This window comes from Phoenix dactylifera, chromosome 4 (genome assembly GCF_009389715.1).
Source record: "Phoenix dactylifera cultivar Barhee BC4 chromosome 4, palm_55x_up_171113_PBpolish2nd_filt_p, whole genome shotgun sequence".
NCBI classification, from domain to species: Eukaryota; Viridiplantae; Streptophyta; class Magnoliopsida; order Arecales; family Arecaceae; genus Phoenix; species Phoenix dactylifera.
In genome coordinates, this window is record NC_052395.1 from 30736294 (window position 1) to 30759602 (window position 23309).

General features: G+C 37.3%; 1 protein-coding gene across 2 annotated transcripts; it reads right to left on the reverse strand.

Moving 5' to 3' along the window:
* Positions 1-1734: 1734 nt before the first annotated feature.
* Positions 1735-7933, reverse strand: LOC103713347 (serine/threonine-protein kinase Nek2-like). Of its 2 annotated transcripts, none has more exons than XM_039126104.1 (15): positions 7653-7933; positions 6756-6889; positions 6564-6630; positions 5951-6016; positions 5763-5809; positions 5619-5664; positions 5429-5509; positions 5286-5328; positions 5123-5172; positions 4955-5036; positions 4816-4865; positions 4105-4178; positions 3950-4001; positions 3343-3807; positions 1735-2715 (listed from the first exon to the last, which is right to left on the reverse strand). In XM_039126104.1, the coding sequence occupies exons 1-15, from the start codon at positions 7722-7724 to the stop codon at positions 2131-2133; spliced, it is 1914 nt and encodes a 637-aa protein (XP_038982032.1). In that variant the 5' UTR covers positions 7725-7933; the 3' UTR covers positions 1735-2130. The 2 variants fall into 2 exon arrangements, with proteins under 2 accessions (XP_038982032.1, XP_008798458.2); XM_008800236.4 differs by having other exon boundaries at positions 6756-6917; positions 7653-7932.
* Between the last annotated feature and the right edge of the window lie 15376 nt (positions 7934-23309).

A 23309-nucleotide genomic window follows, 5' to 3' on the forward strand; every position in this document is an offset into this window, starting at 1 on the left:
GTGTGGCCGAGACGGTGGACCATGCCCTGTTTCGGTGCTCATGGGCTAGGAGTACTTGGCGTCTGGCAGGGGTCCCATAGGAGGTATGGCGCTGTAGGGACCTGTTCTTACAGGCCATGCGTCAGGGCTCGGAATCCCCAACGCTTCGTCAGGAGGCTGTTTGAGCGAGCTGCACTGCCTACCAGATCTAGCTGGCTAGGAATGCTCGCACCTTCGACGAACGACGTATGTTGCCGCGATTTATGGTCGAAAATGCACGCGTTCAGGCGGCAGAGCTGTGTTACACCATCCCTGTTGGAGGGACCTTAATAGCTTGGGACATCTGGGATTTTCATTCTGCTTCGGCAGTTTTCCGTACGGTGTTTTTTACCTGGGAGCCCCCACCCCCGAGTTTCCTCAAGGTTAACTTTGATGGGTCTGTCATGGATGGTGGCACACGGGGTGGCGCGGGTTTTGTTATTCGGGACCCGTCTGCCAGGGTTGTAGCTGCCGGTGGCAGTCAGTTATTTGACACTTCGGTTCCGAGTGCGGAGCTGAGAGCAGCCTGGGCGGGCCTTTGCCATGCCCGGTGTGTCTTACAGGCTAAGTCCATCATCCTGGAGGGTGATTCAGCCACTGTCATCAGTTGGATCCAGAAGGTCCAAGGGATGGCGACAGTGATCATCCTTTGTTTCGTGATATTTGGGCGATGGCAAGGGATGGATGGGCCTTTCAGGCCAAGCATATTTACCGTGAAGGTAATGGTGCCGCGGATTGGATAGCTGCGTATGTAGCTTGTCATTCCGAAGGCACCTTGTGGATTGATGATGGGGAGTTGCCTTTGGCACTTCGAAGTATCCTATTTGTTGACCTTATTTGGTGTATCCGTTCCCGTCGGGTATGATACCCCGTTTTAGCAAAAAAAAGGAAAAAAAAAAAAAAAAACCTCCCAAGCAGCCCTTAACTACTCAAAAGACCAGCACTATAATTGGGTATGATACCCTTAGCCATTGCAATTCCCAGATTTCTTTTTTCCACTTCTTTGATTGAACAAAGTAACTCCAAGTGGAAACCCTGCCTTTCCCTTCATTCCCCCAGTCACAAGCAAAAGAGCTAGCCGTTCTTGCATTGGATGTGCAGGCTATATGTTGCAACAGACCAACTACAAAACTGGCCCGATAACTCACTACCTACTCTGGTTATTCTACTGTTTTCTTAATAGGTCTTTTTCCTTCTAGCTTAGTTAAATTACACGGCATAAGCACCTAAACCATAGTAATTAGCAAACTAGTAACCCTATTTGGTGGCTTTTCAACAATGTACAAAATTCACAAAATCAAAATTTCAACATCAGCTTCCTACTAGGAGTGGCTTGTTTCAGATGATAATCTGTGTGATTACACATGAACCAAAACTAGGTTACAAATTTTCGTTGCAACACTACCGAATCAAGATACCAGTCATACACCAGGCTCCGACCCCAGAAACAAGCATTCTCCAGATTACCGCCCCAGAAACAAAGTATTCACCTTTTTTCATATGTTGGCAACATATGATTTTACTTCAGAATCCTGAGTAGTTAACCTTTCTGAGAGGTCCCATCACTTTCCAAGCACAAATTCAAAAGCGTACTCCCATCTGTTTCGAAAATTCGTAGGAAAACTATGAGTCAGAACAATTCTGTTTCTTCTCACATTGACAAGGTTGCTGATGCAGATGGACCCACGTAACCAACATGATAGAAGCCCGGCGTCATGACACTAACCAAAATTTATCAATTAGCACCAACTCACTAGGTTTTGGTGCGGCTACAAGAAAAAGATGAAAAAAAAAAGATTTAGTAATTGTAGGTCTGATAATATTCCACAGCATCTGCACCTGTATATTCTCTAAACTCAAAACAAACTGGAGATCTTTGTACACAAGAAAAGAGGGAGATGGGACTAGAATAACAAGGAAATCACTGCAACCTACTAAGTATGATGTTGAAGAAAATCTACTTCCAACTTCATTCTACATTGTCAGCCTCTCCAGCTACTTCACATCACAAAACTGATGAAAAGGTCCAGAGACACCTAGTGTTAACAATGTGGTATGTAAGCACCACACTTTGGTTTAAGAGCAGCAGGCAGCAGGCCAAAGTCCTTTGTATTATAAAGCTGTTTCTTTGAAGCTCTTTGCCAGCCATATAGCTGTCTCTCTCGGAGAGACCTTTTCAGGACCAAATGGCTTCAAGAGCACTGCCAACTCGTCAAATCTTTCCTGCTGTAACAACTGTGCACTGAACTCAAGCAATCCTTCTAAGGCCTCTGCCCGCTGCTGGTATGACGAGGTGTCGAATCTCCTCTGCCTTGATTCTGATGATCCCCGGCTTGAAGCATCCACAGCTGTTGGATTTCGGTCCGACAAATCGCTCCCATTGTCTGCTTCTGGCCGGAAGATTTGGATGGTGCATTTATCCTTTGTGATGGAACAGTCACCATAATGAGGGCAAGCGGAAGAAGAGCCTTGAGCTGGTGAGAGTTTATGGATGGAGAACAAGGGATCTTCAGAGGAGGCTAATGGGAACTCAGCAATTCTATCAATTCTAGGTGCATTGACAGAAACATCAGGAGAATCCATGCGGTGAAGAATGCTGATATTACGCCGATGGGGAGTTCCAAATGTAGGCAAAGGCAGAGATGCTCTTCTAGAAGGTCGAGATGCTCTATCTGCTGGAGTTTGCAATGCCTTGAGCTGCATCGGAAGCACAACAAAAAATTGAGAATGCATAAGGTGCATGCGCTTTAGAACACAGTGATTCACATTAAAGTATACAATATATTTTATAAAATTGTGTATGCAAGATGCTGGCACATAAAATCCTTAGCTTTTCAAGGGGAAAAAACTTTGGACAGGCTAAAAAAGTATAATTTGTAACATTATAATAAACACAAATAATCAGATGTTAGGTGAAGTAACCTTACATAGCAGGAGACAGTGAGCATTTATCTTAGTTTCTTTCTTATAAAAAAATTCAAAAGACAATGTACTCCTATATTTGCAACAAGAAAAAAGAGAGTATTGTTATAGCTTCTTAATGATATAAAATGCCCATGCTCGATATCAATGTAGAGTACAGATGAGGGTCTGAAGAAAGATGATTATCGATGAAAACAGTGTGCCTACTACACCAGCATATCTAGCAAAGTGTGTAATGGAGTCTATTTGTTTCTTCATTAATCATAACTTTCAATGAAGGAATTCAAAAAACCATGTATAATTATTATTCATTTTTCATTCATACAGATGCATATCATCAAACACGCATAGCATAGTTTTATCGCATTCCTAACAATTATATTAGCATGTAAGTATGCTTACCACATCACGATTTGGTCCAGCATGCAACGCTTTTGATGGCTCCATTCGCTTCCTTGGAGTTGTGAAGGTTTTGGCAGGAGTATATCTAGGGGTCTTCGTGGTGTTCGGCAGCTTTGTATTGATTGCTTTATCAACACCAATCTCTCCAACTTGATTGCTGCCATCAGAGAATTCTTTTATCCTTTGGTTTAGATAATTTGGATAGTCATTAATGCTTTGTGTAGAACTAATAGAGTTCCGTTCAGCTGCAGGTTTGTTCAGTTTTAAGATCCTCTCATTGCCAAAAGATTGCCTTTTCTCCTTGTCCTTGCACACAGAACCATCTTCCTCGTCAGGAAATCTAATTTTCTTTAGATGATTCCTTGCAGGATGTTCAATAAGAAGCATATTGCTAGTAGGGCTAGTCTTTAAATGGACTTGAAGCACATAAGGCTGAAGGTGTGGGTGCCTGAGCAGTTCTGCAGCCTGGTGATAGAATTATAATCACGAGACCGTAAATTGTTTGAGGAAAAAAAATGGACATAAAAATTATTGCACTTATATAGATGTGTACGTGCACATGCAAGCTTATACGGCAGTAGTATATAATCCCTTAGTGAGTACATACATTTGGCCTGTGTTCTGGGCTCTTACGCAGCATGCTTTTGATGAGTCCCCTACTGCACAGAGTAATCAATAACAATCAAAAGATCCGTCTTCCTTTAGAACCAGCATAGCCGAAATGAGTAGACAATATGGAAACAGAAAAAGGCTCAGGCTTACAATGCACCAGAGTATGTACTCGGTAGAGGGGCCACCATGGACTTGTTAATTTTGTTTATAAGAGCTTGCATATCCTGCACAAAAGCAAAAAACGAAAAAAAAAAAAACAAAAACAAAGAAAGCAAATAATCAAATAACACATCCATTGTTGAATGCAAAACAGAAGGGACTAAGATTAGCATTTCAACTTGATCACTTTTGGGGATTCGAAATATAGAACCACAATCTGTTTTTCTCAAAATGTTAACGACAGATCAGCCATTTCATGTGAGAATACAACTATGATCAAAGTTTGATGCAAGACTCAGAGTAATAAATAAAATAGCTACATCAATGATTATACAGTCAGGAAATAGGGAACACTTAGTTCTGTTGCGAAACAGGAAGGATGGGGGTTACTGTGTGCTTGTAAGTCTTAGCATTCGCAAGCTTACAAGAATTTGATCCATGAAGTAAGAAAAAAAATACAATCTGCCCAAACTGTATACCAAAAGTTTTTTATACTACACATATAGAATTCAAAAGCGTCATCTGAGACATGAAAATTCTATGGAAGATAAAATACAAGCAATCACTCATATACAAGCCAGCATGTGATTCAAGATAGTATCTGCAGCAGAACACAAGCATCTAGTACTATTTTTGTAGGAAATGCCTGTAATAGAAAGCACTTGTATTTGCAAATGGAACATAGGTGCTGCTGGAACTTACAAAAGCTTTAAATGCAGGCTTCAGAGCAGTCATCTCATATATACAGCACCCTGGATAAATTGAGAAATTAATTATAGAATCTAAAAATCTGAGAATGATTACAGATCAGTCATGTGTAAGAAAATGACAAACAAATCACCTAGAGACCAGATATCAGATTTAGAACCATAAGGTATATCAGCAAGAAGTTCTGGGCACATGTAGCTTGGAGTTCCCACAACCTAAATTAGGAGCAAATAATTATCACTAACAAGGCAACCAGAAATATGTCATATGGATTGTTAAGCTAGCCAAATTCATAACTCACTGAGCAAGCTAGATCATCCGAGGTTAACATTTTAGCAAGCCCAAAGTCACCTGCAATATACACAATTTCAGAATATTAAATTTGCTATAATTAAGATTATCATTATAAATATGCAAATAAGCACAGATGCAACACTGCTCCAACATAAACAAAAATGCCTTACCAAGCCGTATGTTTTGATCTTTTGTAAGAAAAATATTTGAACACTGGAACAATAATGAAGCACTATGAGGAAACAGCAATTCATCGATTTCAAATTTTTCCGCCAAAAAAGGCACGCACTAGTAACATAGAATTGACACTGACCTTTACATCACGATGAAGAATATGGTTCACATGCAAGTAATCGAGTGCCATAAGGAGCTGCACAAGCCACTTGCAAAGCTTCTGCATACAAATTTGAAAAGAACTCAAGAATGCAAAGAGAGTGAAGCTAATTTGAAGCAGAACTCACACAGTCAGAAAGATATAATGGGAGTGCACTGAAGCAAGCAACCTCTTCAGGGAAATGTCTTCCATTAGCCTTCTTTATCGCTTCTGCCCTGTACAAATAAAGGAGATGTTTACATATTCAGAGAAAGGTTTGCAGGTTCATGGAAAAAGGATCTTCAATTTGATTTCACCGCAGAAAGAAACTTACATGTCCCCTCCCTCGCAATAACCGATTATAATGCACACATAACATCCCTGGGAGCAAGAATATAAATAGAGTTTTAGGAGCTGCACCTCACTGATGATCATTATTGATGCAAGAACATATGAGATAAGCCATAAATGGAAACTAGAACTCTCATCTGCTGATCACATGGAAGGAAGGGCTTTGCTGACCTTCTCGACCCAGGAATCTTTGTACTCCACAATAAATGGGTTCCGTACTTTAGAAATAAGCTCCATCTGCACTAGCAAAGAAGATGAGAAATTAAGTTGAAAGCACAATAAATACAGGATTAAATCAAATTGGCATTTCAATATGCATCTCCAAAACATCATCTACATAAATAAAGAATGCTCTTCCATGAAACTGCAGAATAACCATGAAAGAAAAAGAAAAGAAAAAAAGCGTCATAAATAACATTGGAACTATCTATGATAACCAACTTTCTGATGACCGATCAATAAGACTGCATTCTTTTTCAAAATCGTAATATCTATACATGCGATAGCTCCAAGTTATCATGAGCATTTTGCATCAAGTTTATAACCAAATTTCCTGGCCAATATTTTGGTTTTAAAAAATAAAAAAGATTTTTTCCTCTGAATTTGAGGAAAGCAAGACTTCAGTTAAACAAAAGTACTAAGGTGAAAAACAGAAAAATGACAAGAGGGAGAAAATAAACTCAGCCAAGAACTTCAATTAATCAACCCAAAAGGGCATTGAGATAATAGTGATGCAGGATTATGAGATGTTGAATCATAATGTAGGTTAAGCAAAGATGCTTACTTCTTGGTGAGCAGACCTGCGGCATCTATCAGTCTGGCGGGCAAGCCGGATCTTCTTCAAGACATACCTTTGGCAAATAATGAGAAAGAGTGAGAGGGTTTGAAGCAGTAGTTAAATAAGGGGTAACGATAGGACAAGAGAATACAAGGAAATAGACCAGAAAAGATGGAGTTTGGCTGCTGGCTTCCTCACCTCTTTTTCTCAACTTTATGCCTCACTAGTAGAGCTGAACCGAATGCTCCCTTCCCTATCTGCTCCAAAACCTCATACTGATCCATTTTGGGACCTTTGGCTTGCCCACTGCTTTTCTGAAAAAATTGGCTCCCCTAAAAGTTTTTGAGAAATCAATGCTACCTGTTTTAGAAAAATATAAAAAGGAAACTCCATGAATTTACCACTAGGCGAGATGTAGGTATTTATTTCAGCAGGGTGAAATGCGGATCAAAAGCGAACATCGCTAAGGGTTTTTTGAGAAAAAAATTAAGAAACATAGATGTTAGCTTGAAAGAATTATATATAGACTAAAAGATTTGGTGTATGATACTATGATTATTTGCCGCTTCGAATAAAATTGTAACTTTTACTAAAAAAAATGAAAAAGGTTGCCTAGATATCGCTGGAACTGAAAAGGCAAAAAGTTACACCCAGTGATTATAAATTATAACTGCAATATTTACAGGAATATTTTGCCTCTCGGATTATTCTTACAACAAAACAATAATCTCGAAAGATACCAGCGGTCCTAACAGAGGGAAATCACAGTCAAAAAGCAATTTTTTTGGAAGTGTGGTTCAAATTTAGCGCCAAACTTGCAATCCATCAACACAGCAATTTTTTGAAGAAAAAAAAATCCTCAAAGAATTCCCCGCATGGATCACCCAACGCCAAATCTTACGATCGAAGCACCACCAAATCGACTGACATTATAATGAAAAATAACTTTTAAAAAATGGAAGGAAAAAAGCAAAAAAATCCAGCATAAACATCGAAACAGACCGCAAATCCACTAGCATTATATAAAAACCAAAAGAAGGAAATCGAGAACAGTTAAAACAGTGAGAACAGCGAAATCAGGAGAAAGAGAAGTACCTGGATCTCGAGATCCAGTACTACTGATGATAGAAGAAGAAGAAGAAGACTACCAAGTCCAAGAACACGCATTCGAAAAAAATCTCGAAGGAGATATCCACAGAACCGAGGATCGAGCTCCCTCCTCTTCTTCCCCCCTCCTCACATTTAGAGAGAGAAAGAAGAGAGCCAGAGAGCAATGCATGAGAGAGTGGGAGTGGGGTAGGGAGGCGGCAAAGGGCTAAAAAGACGGTGGTGATTGTGGATTTCAAAGTAGTTGAAGCAGTCTATGAGAAGACCGAGAGAAGAGAAGGAGAGAGAATGGTGGGTGTTTTTGTTTTAGGTTACTTGTTCTCCTAAAAATTTAAATTTATATTAATACCCATTTCAGACTTATATTTATTTCTATATCTACTTAATAAAAATCATATTTGTTTAATTAAGAATAAAATAAAATTTTAAAATATTTTTGCATAATATTTTATTCATTTTATTTGAAACGGTTAATATTTTAACCAAGAATATATATGTAAATATTAATTTGAGGGGCTATTTATGTAAAATTTAATATTTAAAAAAATATTTATATATTTTTTTAATTTTTTAGATTTATTGGGACTCATAAAATATTATATAATAATTAATAGTATAATGGGGCAGACACGTCGATATTATTTTTTCTGTTTTTGGTAGGGTTGTGCTTGAAAAATTATTATTTTTTGGAGTTTAAGAAGATTGGTGGGCTGTGATTCTGGTCACGGGAGGGGGCGATGCAAATTTTTTTCTCTTTCCCCCCCCCCCCCCCCCCCCCCAGCTCCCTTCGACTCCGGCTCCGGCTTCGTGAGCCGGCTCAGATTGCGTGGGGTGGGGCGGGGTGGGGCCCCGAGAATATTGCTGATTTAAAAATGGTACGTGTCAGAAACTTATTCGGTGTGTCTGGATGTTGTGTGATTCGGATGGGTACTCTGCATGCACCTTCTTTTGTCCCTTGTGTCTCTCGAGATACGGGGATCGCACTTTGCCTTTCTCTTTTTATTTTTTCCAGTCCGCTTCTGCATGGAGTCGGTCGGGTGGGCTTCCTCATGGTCTTCTCGTCGCACGGCTCAGTTGAAAAGCACCGCAATATCTGCTTCCATCACAATTGTGGGACCGCAGTTTATGAGCCGTGATTTTATGAAAAACTTGCACGATAATTCAAGCATTTTGTTTGTTGTTCTAATAAAGATAGAACAAGAGATGCTGATTACAGACTAATCGTAAAAAAAAGGTGCTCCGCTCCATAATATTTTTGCTTTTGAAGCCGAGCAAATCACCTTAAAGGCAGATCATATCCACCTAAAAGAAGACATGACAACTATGATTATATAGATCGAGAGCTATACTGCAACTTTTTAAGAGACTATGTAGCCTTCTAAATTATTCATGTTTATCGAGAGACGAACATTGCAGCTGATTGGGTTGCCCCGTATATTACGTAGCACTCTGGTGGCTAGCTTTGCGATAGCTATAAGTCTGCTCCACCTCCTCTCAGTTATCTTCTTTTTCTGATTTTCTTAGATGCGGTCATGCTAGAATGGTATGATGTACCCAGCTTACCAAATAAAATATAATAACATAAGAATGGCCAACATCTAGTTTCTATATGTTTAAGAGAAAAAAAAACAAATAATAAATTGAAATGCTTTTTCATATTTTCTTGTTCTTTTGTGAAATAAATAAAACCATAAAACTTTTCATATATTTAACAGTTAACGTTTATGTATGTTTTAGCTCATGTATTGCTAATCACAGTGTCGCACAAATGCAATTATTCGCTTTATTTGTTTAACCTAGTTATCATATTTTATAAAACTTTTATTAAGAACCGAAGAAGCCTTGGTATGATGATGTGCCTGTTGGAAGAGTTCTTTGCAGATCATCATGATAACTAACACTTTTAAATACTGAAAGAACATGAATACTTTTGTTAGTTTTAGTTTTAGTTTTAGTTACTAGCAATAACACAACTGATGCGCTTAATATAAAGCGCAAATGAATAAGTTTAACTTGATTTTTTTGGTAAAAAAAAAGTTAGAGAAAATAAAATAACAAAAAATTTTTTAATTATTCAATTATAACTTAATATAATGCGAGTCAATCCAAAAGCACGTCGCATAATGATGTTACATTACAAAATCCACATATTTTATAGATATTGTAAAAACGTTTAGTTTTTGCTTAATGATGTGCATTTAGAGGGTTTTGAATGATTTTGACGACAAATCGAAGTACAAGATGCGTGACGTGGGAATTTAAAACATCTGAAATACATTTATCTAACATCGCAATAGAAATTTATTTAGATTATCATCTGTCTTGTATTTAGGTCAGAGACAAAATCATGCAGCGATCTTTAAATTTGTATCATTTAAGAAAAATAAATCTTTCTTATAAAATCAATAATTTAATAGATTTTGTGCTGATATATGTGAAATTCTTAATCATCAAATCGTTAAATTTCGTCATCAACTAATTAATGTCCATTTCTTTGGTGAGAAATCCTGAATTCAAGCCTAACTGAGGCAATAAATCATCATTAAAACCCAACAAAGCTAAGAAAAAGGCTGTCAAAGGCTTTAGGGTTTTTTTTTTTTTTAACAACAGCGGCTCAATGAATATGGATGCAATTAATAAATTAAAAAATAAAAGACTATATAAGAGTTTTGGCACTAATTCGTAATCTATCCAGATAAAATTTTTAAAATGGTAAACTATAAAAGAAGCAACGCAATTCACCGCATCGTTTGCCTTTTCTCATGTATGTATGGCTTGATAAAGCTAATCTGCGAATATCTAGTGGTCCTCGGCTATACAATCTGTCGGTCTTCGATGGTACAATTTACGGTCTGAATTTACGCACTTCAAAAAGTCTTATAATCTTCGTCACCCTTTTGGGACCGCACTTTTTTCTTTTTTTTTTTTTTGGTACAGGGCAACCGCAGTTCAAGATTCCCACTTTCACTTTTTATCTTCCCTGTTTCACCATTGGTTTTCACCTTGGACCTTCCAAGAGCCAAAGCAACCCGCCCTGCGCGCGCTATGATTGATGGATGGAACGCCCCACGAGGCCAGTGCTCGGAGGCAGCCTTTTGACTGCGACGGAAGTTACTGTTCTCCGTCCCACAGGTAACTCCGCCAGCTTTATAGTAATAATTTATTCAAAGTGGGACCCCCTGTTTCCAATCTGCCGCCAATGAGTGGGGGCCTACCCGAATGGACGGTGGATGATTCGTGTGGAACAGGTCCGGAAGCAGACAGGAACCCTGTAAGGTCGGATCCGGTGGCCCCCTCCGTATCCAAGGATGCTTCCACCCTGCCTCTTTGACGTCTCATGGACTTTCCGTTATATCAAACGTTATAACCCAACGGAATCCTTCGATTAATTAATTCGCTTTTAACTGTATAATTTCTTCCGGGCATTAGACAACATGTGTATATATGAATATATATATGTATATATAATATGCAAATTAACATGGCATTTGATGGCCCAAATAGGCTTAGATTTTTGGTGATTTTTATTCCAAAATAATTTGATTATGATCTAAAATCACTGCATCTGGTATTGCTATATTTTAGTGATAAAAAATCTTTGAATATCTATGAATAATCTATTTAGTATTCCATAAAAATCTTTCAATCTTAATTAAGTAATTCTTAAATTTATAATCTACGTACAAGTGCTTTGGAAGACCATATGTATATCTTGAATGCTTTGGAAGACCATATGTATATCTTGAATATAGGAATTGAATTATGTATATCATATTCAATTAACACATTAATTATAATAAAAAGATTTTTTACGTAAATATTCTTCTAAATATTGAAATTTATATCAATACTCTTACAAAATTATTATTTGCATGTATACTCTTATAAATATTTCTTTTTGTATATGTACCCATTAAAAATATTTTAGTTATTTCAATTTAAATTACTAATTTCTTAATGACGTTAGATAATATGAGTATATATACCAAAAAAAAAGAAAAAACAAGGATGTATATATACAAACTTAGTGTTTTATAAGAACATATGTACAAATATCAATTTAGGAGAATATTCGCATAAATTTCATTATTTAAGAGACTATATATGCAGAAAATTTTAATAAAAATCTAGAATTAGACATAAAAATATGAAAAATTTAGAATGTTCATTTAGCAGCAAAACAGATAGCAGATACATTGTATAAAATAATAAGGTAATATTTGTTATTTGGCATTTTTATTAACTATTCGATTATTTTTTTAAAATATATTTATCTCATCATAATTCAAAGCTGATATTCATGGTATAAATATTAATATATGCAAGTTGATATTATCCAAAAATAATATTCTGTTAATTCCATTGAACTCATTGATAAAATTGATTATAAAAAAGCATCTTTATTTGTAAAACCTCTCGTATCCGTTAATAGACGCGGCCTTAGTCCGTCTCCTACGTGAGTCGGCAAAACCTCTGCGGTGGCCCACGCGTCATCTTCCCCGCTGAACCGGGCCGAAGTCCGAACCATTCGGCCCTTCCCCAATCCTTTCACAAAAACAGACGCGACGCCGGAGGCGTCGCTTTTGGGAGGTTCGCGTCACATGGGTTTGGAGGGGGAAACCGGGACAAGTCCGATGTTTCCGCGTACGAGACTGAGGTTGGTCTTTCTTTCGTTCCCCTTCCACTCTTCCACCACTTTTTTCTTTCTTTTTTTTTTTTTTTTTTTTTTTTAAATAGACGTTTCATACAGTATGACTATGGATACATAAAAAAAAAATAGAAAATGAGTTTGAAGTATTCTAGATAACTCTATCTCTCCAGCACATAGAGTACTTTCAAAGCGGCAGGGTTATGGATATATCCAATAAAATCAAAAAATAAGTTTTGAAATGCTCTAGATAACTCTATCTCTCCAACCCATAAAATACTTATAGAATGACAGGCCACATAAAAATCTACCTAGTCCGCGGTCTCATTGGTCTCTCTGAATATATCTTTCCAACCCATAAAATACTTATAGAATGATAGGCCACATAAAAATCCACCTAGTCCGCGGTCTCATTGGTCTCTCTGAATATAACTCTCCAACCCATAAAATACTTATAGAATGATAGGCCACATAAAAATCCACCTAGTCCGCGGCCTCATTGGTCTCTCTGAATATATGCTTAGCCTGAAAGATCATCCTCTCACTCAATATCGTCCAAATATCCTAAGTAGGAGGTATCCCTCTCTTCCACCTCCTTCACAACTAGGAATTGGAAGAGAATGCACCCTCCATGAGAAAATATGAGAAGGTAAAACCTTCTCTCTCTCTCTCTCTCTCTCTCTCTCTCTCTCTCTCTCTGCCTTCCATTCAATGATTCGAAAAGGATGACAAGTAGTTACAATGCTATACAGCACCACTAGCTATATGGTTGTCATTGCAGTTGTGGCTTTTATTGTCTCCATGCACATACACAGCTCATGTCACATGTCCCGTCTTCGATGGCAAAAATTGTTTAGATCCATAGACAATGCCAATCAAGGTCATGTGCTCTCATCAATTTCTTGGCATGGCTCGTTCGATCTAGCTCGAAGACTTTAGCCATCACGCCGGCTAAATTATGATGTGTTAACCCTTATACGGTCACGATTTCGCCGAATTTCTTGATATGGTTTGTCCAACATTGCTCGATGACTCCTCTTACCATATAGGTCAAGTTGTTTAATGTGTTAGCTTGTAAGAGAAACTACAATTCCCTAACTTTTTAGTTTCCATTATAATTTTAATTAAATCTTTTTTTTCTTGAAAAATTGAAACTATATTACTATAGAAGTAGAGAATCTAAGGGAGAAATTCTTGTAGGTATAATAATTTGTTCCATGATTCTAGGTACAAGGACTCTCGCATCATCGAAAGTTCAACTTCCAGTAATTTGTTGGGCATAGTAAAACCTGAATCTATCCATAATAATAATAATTTTAAATAATTTTCAAGAAATGATCAGTGCTGATCCATATTATTTTTTAAATATATTTTATATCTATATTTTTCAGCATCCACATCTATGTAAGCATGGGGATTATAATTAATTAGTCCAAGAAAAAGGCAATTGTTATGACACTCCCATAGCTATATGCATGTATAATCTTCGTATGTAGCTAACGCTCGGAGACGCAAATGAATAATTCCAAATAAAAATATTTTTTAAACAAAGAAAAGATAGTAGATGTCTAAAGATGTACTTACGTCTAATTTAGCTGGATAAGTGGCATATTAGGTGCTAGTGACCACAAATAGCAGAACCACGTCCATTTCATGCACAATGACGAGAGGAAATTAAGGAAGTAATTATAAAGCAGAAGAAGGAGGAGGGCAAGCCATGTTTTTAATCAACCATGACTCCTAAATGAGCAAGAATTGCAGCTACCATGATCATTGTCTCGATTCACTCATCAATCTCACTAGATATCTAAATGGGGCCCTACCTTAACACACAACCACCAAATATCACCGTAGTTGTTGTGCAAGGTTAAAGCCATGATCATTTAAGTTGTGTTTGGTGGAGACCGAACATGAATCAAATGAATCATGACGACGGAGCGACAATCATAATACATAGACTTCGATCAAGGTAGTCGAGATTGCAAGTTAATCGATTTCTTAAACTACTAAGTCTTCTTTGGAGAATATCCTGAGCTAAATAAGGCATTCCCAGGTTTAATATATTCGACATGAGTTTTAATTCAAGAAAATTTCAAGCTGAAGTTTCTAGCCATGCTGCAATGATTATAAAATAGCCATCACGTAAATCAGCCATTCTTAAACAACAAGAACAACAAATTTAGTTTTTAAGATTTGCTTTTTATGTGCATATTAGTAGATAATTTTAAATGATCATTATTAAATATTCTATGATGCATCAACATATGCGACTTTTAAGCTTTATATGTTTGGACTATGAAGCCTTTCTATCTCTTTTAATTGATTCCGACAAACTCCCAAAAAATTGATGTGTCAACATATTTTATAATTGTTGCGAATAAAGTTAAGTGAAAATAATGCCCATCTCAATCTCCGTAACTGATTTTAATACGTGTCTATCTCTCTGATGGATGAGGCAGTTCCTATTGTGAATATTCAGAGTTGGGTTTGGAAAACCAAGGTGCTACTTATAAGTAGCGAGGAGTACAACTGGATCTTCTTCTCATGATTATAGCAAGCTGTTTTTCAGAGACCAAAGCATCAATAGCTTCAACTTTATGAAAATTTTATTGCTTATATAGTCTAATACAATGAGGTTAAATTTATGCATATAATCCTTATAAATTTCCTTTACTCAAAAAAAAAAAAGGGGAAAAAGCAACCTCTCTTTATTATTCACAATCTCATACCTAAGTTTGCATACAAATTTAATCGAGTCACAAGTTGAAAGCTCTAGAAGAAATCTAGAAGACTACATAAAATGAACAGCAAAAACTTGGAAGCAGAAATATAGATTTATCAAGCTTCGTGGCATGTGCTGAGGCATGTGATTCACTGATATTTGAAATACCTAACACCAGTATCTGAGAAACTTGCTTGGATTCCGTAATCCTACCAACTTGCAAGGCCATATTAAATTACGTCAATTAAGTATACAAAAAAAATAAACAATAAAAAAAGGTAGGATGAATAGCTCTTTAAAAATCGACCATTTCAGAAACTGGTCGAACCTCAGGTTGGATCCATGATGCATGCAATATCTTGGTGAACTTTTAAGTTACAAAATCCAAAATACAATTCAACCCACATATTTTTTTTTTCAAAAATCATCTCTTATAAGGTTGGAATCATTTCATCGAGAAGAAATAGTAACTTAGGTTCATCCTATTACCTAGCTTGATGTCCAAAGACAAATTTACTGTTCAAATCTTGTAGATTCAAAATCACACCACCATTTATTGTAATCCATCTCTCTTAATGGAATTGCTTTCTAATTAAAAATCTTATGCATCTAAGAGACTCAAATAGGACAAGCATCGAAGCCATGTATGGTACATCTACGTGAATTATAACTTCAAATGTATTAATTATTCTCATTTCGCATTAGATTTTCATTTAATGACCGTGCAAAATTGAAAAATCTTAACAATTGTCAGCTTGTCCCAATGACTATATTAAGAATTGATTCTTAGATGGTGCATCGTCAAAAATCTAAAACCTAATAATTATATTATAGATGTGTCTCTCTTTTTCTCTCGATATATATATATATATATATATATATATATATATGTTAGAGGAGGTTGATCATTATATGAAGGAGAAGGAATCTTGTGGATTTGGGGTGTGAGGACCTGTGTAGGCATATATTTAGTCCCACATTGGTTATTCGCCGAAGAGATATTGGGTACTTATACAAGACTAAGGAACACAAATAATAACTTCCAGCTAGTCTTTTTGGATGAGATCTTAGGTTGTAACAAATGGTATCAGAGAGAATCTAGCCTATAATCAATGTGGACTAAAGAAAACTGCAGTACTGATCCATTGGGACAGAACATGGTGCTTGTAATTAGATTTAAATGGATTTGAATCTTTAGCCTAACGAGAACATCATGGCTTAAATGAGGAGAGTATGGGAGAACCCTTCTATATCAGTTATTTGCTGGATAGATCTTGGGTATTTATACATGATCAAGAAATCCAAATAATACTTTCTGGCTAGCTTTTTTGGATGAGGTCCTGGATTGTGAAATGGGAAGTGAACTTTGGTGCAGATCATGGTGTCTGTTATATCTGGACTTCAACCTTTTCGGGTTTTAATTGACGCTAATACGGTAAATTTGCATTTAGTGTAATTTGATATTCTTAGTTTGCTCAAAAAAAAAAAAAAATTGAAAACATGATGGGGAGAGAGAGAGCTGAACCGGAAGTTTCCTCTTGTTTTTTTTTAATGGAAAGTTTCCATCTACTTTTGTCCCCCATCTTGTCGGGTGGCCGCCTAGGATTCTTCCCATCAACTAATTCCATATATCATTTTGTTCTCTGAGGACGTAGTATATTTAAACCAAGATTCTTCTCACCAACTAATCATATTTCATTTTATTCTTGTTTAATATCCACAACGTAGACAACTTTTATACTGTATATATCTTTGTTTAAATATACTAATTGCTAAGAGAATTAAAAAAAAAAATCCATCATTTTATTTTCTCAGCAACAAGTATATTTAAACCAAGGTACAGTATAAAAGGTTGTCTACTATTGTGGATATTAGACTACGGACGACAAGACACAGATGTAGGTCCTTTCTTCAAAAGAAAAAAGAAAAAAAGAAATAGAGGGCTAAATATGGACATGAAGAACGGGAACAATGTTCATGTCTACCCTTAATCAACAAGAAGGCCAATTTTTTGTTTACCATGTCATTTGGTCTCTTTGATGATGAGATGAGTACACATAACATATGATAATTGTGTTCATGTCTACCCTCAATCAACAAAAGGAGCAATTTTTTGTCTGCCATGTCGTTCGGTCTCTTTGATGATAAGATAAGTACACATAATAAGTGATAATTGTGTTCATGTCTACTCTTCTTGAACAAGAGGGCCATTTTTTTGTTTACCATGTCGTTTGGTCTCTTTTATGAGATAAGTTTATCAAGATAAAAAATAGATTTAAGCATATTGTGTCAGTTTAGAACACAAAATTCAAGATCTTTCAGAACAGCAGAGTTATAATTCTGTCTACATTGTTCTAGTGGTGGATGGCAGGAAAGATGACCAATCGTAGCATGCGATACATCAATAGAATGACATTTGAGCTTAGTTTACGATCCTACTAAAATGAAAATAACTATTAAATGCGCTGTAGAAGAGTCCCTCTTGGTCCAACCACATCATGTTTTCAAATCCATCTAGCCTCACTAATCATAACCATAGCAACAAAACTCTTTTTCATATGTCATGGTGCTGTTTTAAAAATGATCATGACCATCTCAAACACTATTATTATAGCTAAGTGCTTCTGAAAAAAATACCAAAGATGAAGCTTCTCTGCGTGAAAAAATACCAAATCAGTTTCACTTTCACAATCCTACAAGAGTACTTGGTTGTTGTGAAGTGTTAAAAAAAATTTTCTTTTTTAAGATGGGTGATTCACACTATTCTAAAATGAATACATTCAAAAAAAAATCAGGAAGTAACATATCCCACAAAGCTCTCAGAGCAAGTGTCAAGTCGGTCCATAACACACCACTCAAGTGGTCATCCACGAAGAAAGCCACCCAATCTGCAGCTCTATTTGCCTCATGGTAGATGTGCTATTGTAGAGGTGCCCCTTCTCGCCAAATATCCTGCAAGAGGGGGTGCGTGCCCAACCCCCCTCACCTTCAACAGGCCTAAAAGTGGTGATTGTGGGCCAAATGATGGAACATCAGCATCCCAATGCATTCATATCTTCGATGAAAAAACTTCCTCTTTGAATGCTGCACCTGTTTCACCAACTCATTGTCACTCATGCAGTCATGCTCTTATGTTGCTAACTTTTGCTCAGGCACCTTTATCCAAATCACCGGCTCTGGCATTTTTTCATTGGCTATCTTCACTTTTTGTCTGGTTTGAATTCGAAAATCAGTAATGTATGCCAAGAACAATTAAAAATAGTTTTCAGCTTACTTCATCTTCTCTTAAAAAGACATTCAGTCTACTCCATGAAGTATAATTCTAAGCACTTCCAAATTCAATCATTTTCTGGGGCCCTTCTTGTTTCTTCATCCCGGCACCCGAATCTGCTCCAACTTCATGTAACAACAGACCAATCAAATTATGCATCTGCCCTGAAAGTGCGACCGACAAAAATTTTTCAATACATTTCCACTCCACTCCTGGCCATCAAACAAAATCATCATCTTGCAAGGAATTGTTGATTGCTGCCTATAGTGGAGTCTGAAAGGAGGCCACTGTGACCAACTGTTTGCAGAAAACACCACTTCAGTCATGGCTGGCTATCCAACAACAACTACAAAAAGAGAAAAGGGAAGAACAGCCCAAGGGGTGATCACCTCAGCTGTTGCTCATGCAAGAAATGGTGCAACAGTGCAGAAGACCTAACATTTTGATTGGTGCAATCTAATGAAATTGAAATATGGAAAGGAGGAGATATGAAATTTTGATTTTGTAGAAGTTATGAGAAAAGGATATGAAAAAAAATGCTTGAACTCTAGATATGGCCTGCTCCTCAGGGAAAACATGAAAGAAGTCCCTGATATAAATGATTGGCAAATAATTAAGGACCTGTCGTAGCCAACCAATTATTTCGATCAAGGCTTCATGGTTATGATATGGCTTACATAACTTGTTTTCACAAATTCACACAGCTGATGATTTATTTTCTTGGGTAAACAGTTTTTTTTTTTTAAAAAAAAAATCTCGAATCCATACACTATGTGGCATTTATGATCTACTACTCTTTAATTCAGGTAATTAGTGAAATTAAAGCGAATCACATGAACCAAAAACCATGTTGTTCACAAGCCAAGAAATAGCAAATCTGGACCATGTGATCAATGGACCTGAGCTCACCACAAACACCATAGACCAATGTTGTCTAGGGAACCTAAGAAATTTGATGATCTTAGAGCATAGTGGACAAAGACTGGCTTGATTTAATTCCTCAAATAATACTAGCACTGTGGTGAGATTGCTGCCTCTCTCATGTAACGAATCCAAAGCAACTACACCAATTCACGCTCATTGCTCGGCAAACAACACACAGTTCTGGCCTCTGCCCCAGAAGCCCTTCGTAAACATCATTCCTACTAAAATAAAAGTTTCCATGGCTGACTTGCAAACTTCCTCACTGCGATTATCTTAACTGTACATTGATCCCAAAACCCATAGTAGAAAACCCACAGTCAAAAGGATACAAATGATGTTGATGAAAAAAACACTCAAACAATGGTTTCAAAAGCCAAAACTCAACCATCCCCAGCATCCAAAACAAATAGATCCAATATAAAATGGTGAACACCAAGCATTATAGTTTGGATTGCCTAAACCTAAGTAAAATACATGCACAAAAAAGAAGAGGGGTTGGGGGGCAAGAAACGATATATGATGTACAAGAGAAAAAACATAAAAGAAGAAAAAAAGTTTTGATCCTGTTTAGATATTCCTATGAGATTGAGCTGAAATCCTATAACAATTGATTGGGCCTATTGGCCCATCTATCTTGCATTCCTCAAGAGATTGTCTAAATTTAGCACAAATCCTAGCTTTTAAGCGACAGGAAGAAAAATAAAATCTATGAATATCTTTTTTTTAAAATTCCCACAAGATTTGGGTTGAATGGTATTTGGTTGATATATAGCCATGCTTAAATGAACTGGTGCAATCCATAAATTCTATTTGATTATCAGTCTAATTCTATAGGAATATCCAAACATGCTCCTCACAGGATCAGCTCACAAGTTTAACCATGGTATAGTGACAGAAACTGAAGCACACTGAAAATTCTTGGCAGTGAAACAGTCTTGAGGGATGATCAAGCTTGTGGCCGCAGGCTGTAAAAGATACCAGAAATTCCGGGAGGCAAGCATGCTCAATGCCGTCTCTGGATTAGAAAAAGGTTAAATATCTGACACCTGAACTGGGCTCCTTAAATGAGGAAACTACTTCATGGGCACCGGTATCCGCAGACACGGCTTCCTTCAACATGGTAGAACAAAGATAGGGGACTCTTAGGAGGATATTTTTTTTATCCATGAATGATGTTCATGGATAACTCAAGAGGTTCTCTCATGACATTCACCTAACAATCAACATCGAGCATGACACAGACACACATTGGCATGTTAAGCAATCGTTGTCATGATGTATTCCATCAAGCGAAATACTTGTAAGGTAGATTCTAATTTATCTTGCCCACTCATAAATTGCATGAGCATATTTTATTTTCCATAAGCAGCCCAATTGATATTCAGATTAACTATAGTCTTTAGCAAGATCCACCATACCAGTACCGGTCAGCGTACCAGTGGCGACCCAGACTAGTTTTGTATCGATTCCGTTGAATGGCCGGATATTGAGGTTCTGTATACCGATTCCGTACCAGCCCGTATCGGTTCTCCAACGATAAGCTTCCAGTGCCGAATTCCACGCTGATCCGGTACCGATCCCAGGCCGGACAGGTTTGGCAGACCTCGGTCCTTAGGATGACATATAGATGTACAAGTTGATTAGTGTTGGGCAACGGGCCGTGCCGGGCCGGCCCGGCCCAGGCCCACCAGGCCCAAGGAATAAACGGGCCGTGCCTGGCCCGGCCCGCTTATGAAGCGGGCCGTGCCGGGCACGGCCCGTCCAGCACGGAACGCCAGCCCGGCCCGGCCCCAGGCCCGTCTATTGGCGGGCCGGGCCGGGCACGGCACGCCACGGGCCGTGCCAGGCACGGCCCGTAACGGGCGCAAACGGGCCGTGCCAGGCACGGCCCGCAACGGCTCCAGACGGGCCGTGCCAGGCACGGCCCGCAACGGCTCCAGACGGGCCGTGCCAGGCACGGCCCGCAACGGCTCCAGACGGGCCGTGCCTGGCACGGCCCGTCTGGAGAGGGGGGAGGAAAATAGCCGTTTCCAACGGCTATTTTCGGGAAAAAGACCCTTTTACCCCTCCCAACAGTCCAATAACGGCTGAATTGAGGGGTATTTTGGGAAAAAAAATTTTGGGCTTCTATAAATAGCCCATTCCTCCCTCATTCTCACCACACCAAACCAACTATTCTCTCCTTCTCTACTGCTATTATTTCTCTCTTCTAAAGTGCTCTTCTAGCAATTTAATTTTTAGTTTGTTCAAGTGCTACACAAGAGGAGGTTCCTGTTGAGAAGAGAAGGTCGCTTCTGTTGAGAGCACAAGAGGAAGCTCGGAATCTCGGCTCTGCCTCTGCCCTCCGACCCTCTACTCAATTCCTCCTTGCGGTTAGTTTTTATTTTTTGAATTAATCATAGATATGTCATCTTTTGAGGAAAGTCAGTTTGGCATTCCTCCTGTTTCTGAGGGAGCAGAAACTAATCCCCAACCCCATGTTCCTAGTTCCTCTAGAACTGGTGAACCGAGTGAAGATCAAACCTCTTCTCGTAAGAGAACTAGTGCTGTATGGAATGAATTTGATAGAGTTATGGTTGATGGAGTCTGGAAAGCTAGATGTAAAAAATGTGCCAAACTTTATAGTTGTAGTAGTAGTGGGGGAACAGGGCATTTAAAAAGACATCAAGAGAGTCATAGGATGCATGATTCTCATGCTCAAACTCAAAGTACCCTTAATATACAAGGGGGATTACTTGTAGGTAATTTTGCATATAATCATGAAAATCAAAGAAAAGCCCTTGTAAAATGGATAGTTAAGGATGAATTACCTTTTAGTTTATGTGAATCTTTTAATTTTGAAGAATATGTTCAATTAAACCTACAACCTGCTTACAAAAGAACTAGTAGGCGTACATTTAGAAGAGTAGCTATGACTAACTTTTTAGCAATGAAACAAAATTTAATTGAAACACTTTCTACTTTAAATGTAAAAATTTCATTAACTTCTGATATTTGGTCAGCATCTGTAGGTAGTAATTATTTTATTGCCATTACTGCTCATTATATTGATAATGATTGGCAATTAAATAAACGTATTCTTGCTTTTCGTGCTTTTGATTTTCCACATTATGGGCAACAAATTTCAAATATCATTTATCAAACTGCATGTTCATATAATATTAATGATAAAATTATGTCTATTACTTTTGATAATGCATCTAATAATAATTCTGCTGTTGCATTATTAAAAGACTCATTGCATCCCATGTTAGATGGAAATTTATTGCATATTAGATGTGCATGTCATATCTTAAATCTTTCTGTTCAAGCTGGCATGGGCATGATTCAAGATGTGATTTCAAAAATTAGAAATGCAGTTTCTTTTATTCATGCTTCAAGATCAAGACTTCAAGAATTTAAGGAATTATGCATAAATCATGGTAAACGTTTTAAAAAATTTAAACTTGATGTAATTACTCGTTGGAACTCCACATATAGCATGATACATGATGCATACCCATATAAAAACTTATTAAGTGCATATATTAATGATCGTGGATTAGGCTTTACATTGTCTAAAACTGATTGGAATAAAGGAAAAATTTTGGAAGATTTTTTGCTTAGTTTTTATAATGCTACCAATGTTCTTTCTGGTATTTATTATCCAACTTCATGTTCATTTTTACAACAAGCATATATAATTAGTCAAAAATTTGCAGAACATAGATATGATGATGTTTTAATGCCTATTATTGACCTAATGGAATCTAAATGGAATGAGTATTGGGACAAGATATGTCCTATGCATAACTTAGCTGCTGTATTTGATCCTAGAGTTAAATTAAATAGCGTGCTAATTTTACTTGATGCATACTCTGAAAATATGAATCAAGATTCTGAATCTGCTAAAGATGAGGTAAAACAATTTCTTTATGATATTTATGCTATATATGATGAAAAAATTCGTGGATCTAGAACACAAATGCAAACCTCTATTTCTTCTTCTAGTAGTTCTCGTTCGTCATCTATTTTTTCATTCATTGCACAGAGAAGACACACACATGCTTCAAGTTCCTCTTCATCTTCTTCATCTTTAAG

Coding starts and splice junctions, on each gene's coding strand:
- LOC103713347 (XM_039126104.1), bottom strand. CDS start 7,724: ATGCGTGTTCTTGGACTTGGTAGTCTTCTTCTTCTTCTTCTATCATCA. Junction 6,631..6,755: donor CATAAAGTTGAGAAAAAGAG/GTGAGGAAGCCA, acceptor TATTTGCCAAAG/GTATGTCTTGAAGAAGATCC. Junction 6,017..6,563: donor GCAGGTCTGCTCACCAAGAA/GTAAGCATCTTT, acceptor TTGCTAGTGCAG/ATGGAGCTTATTTCTAAAGT.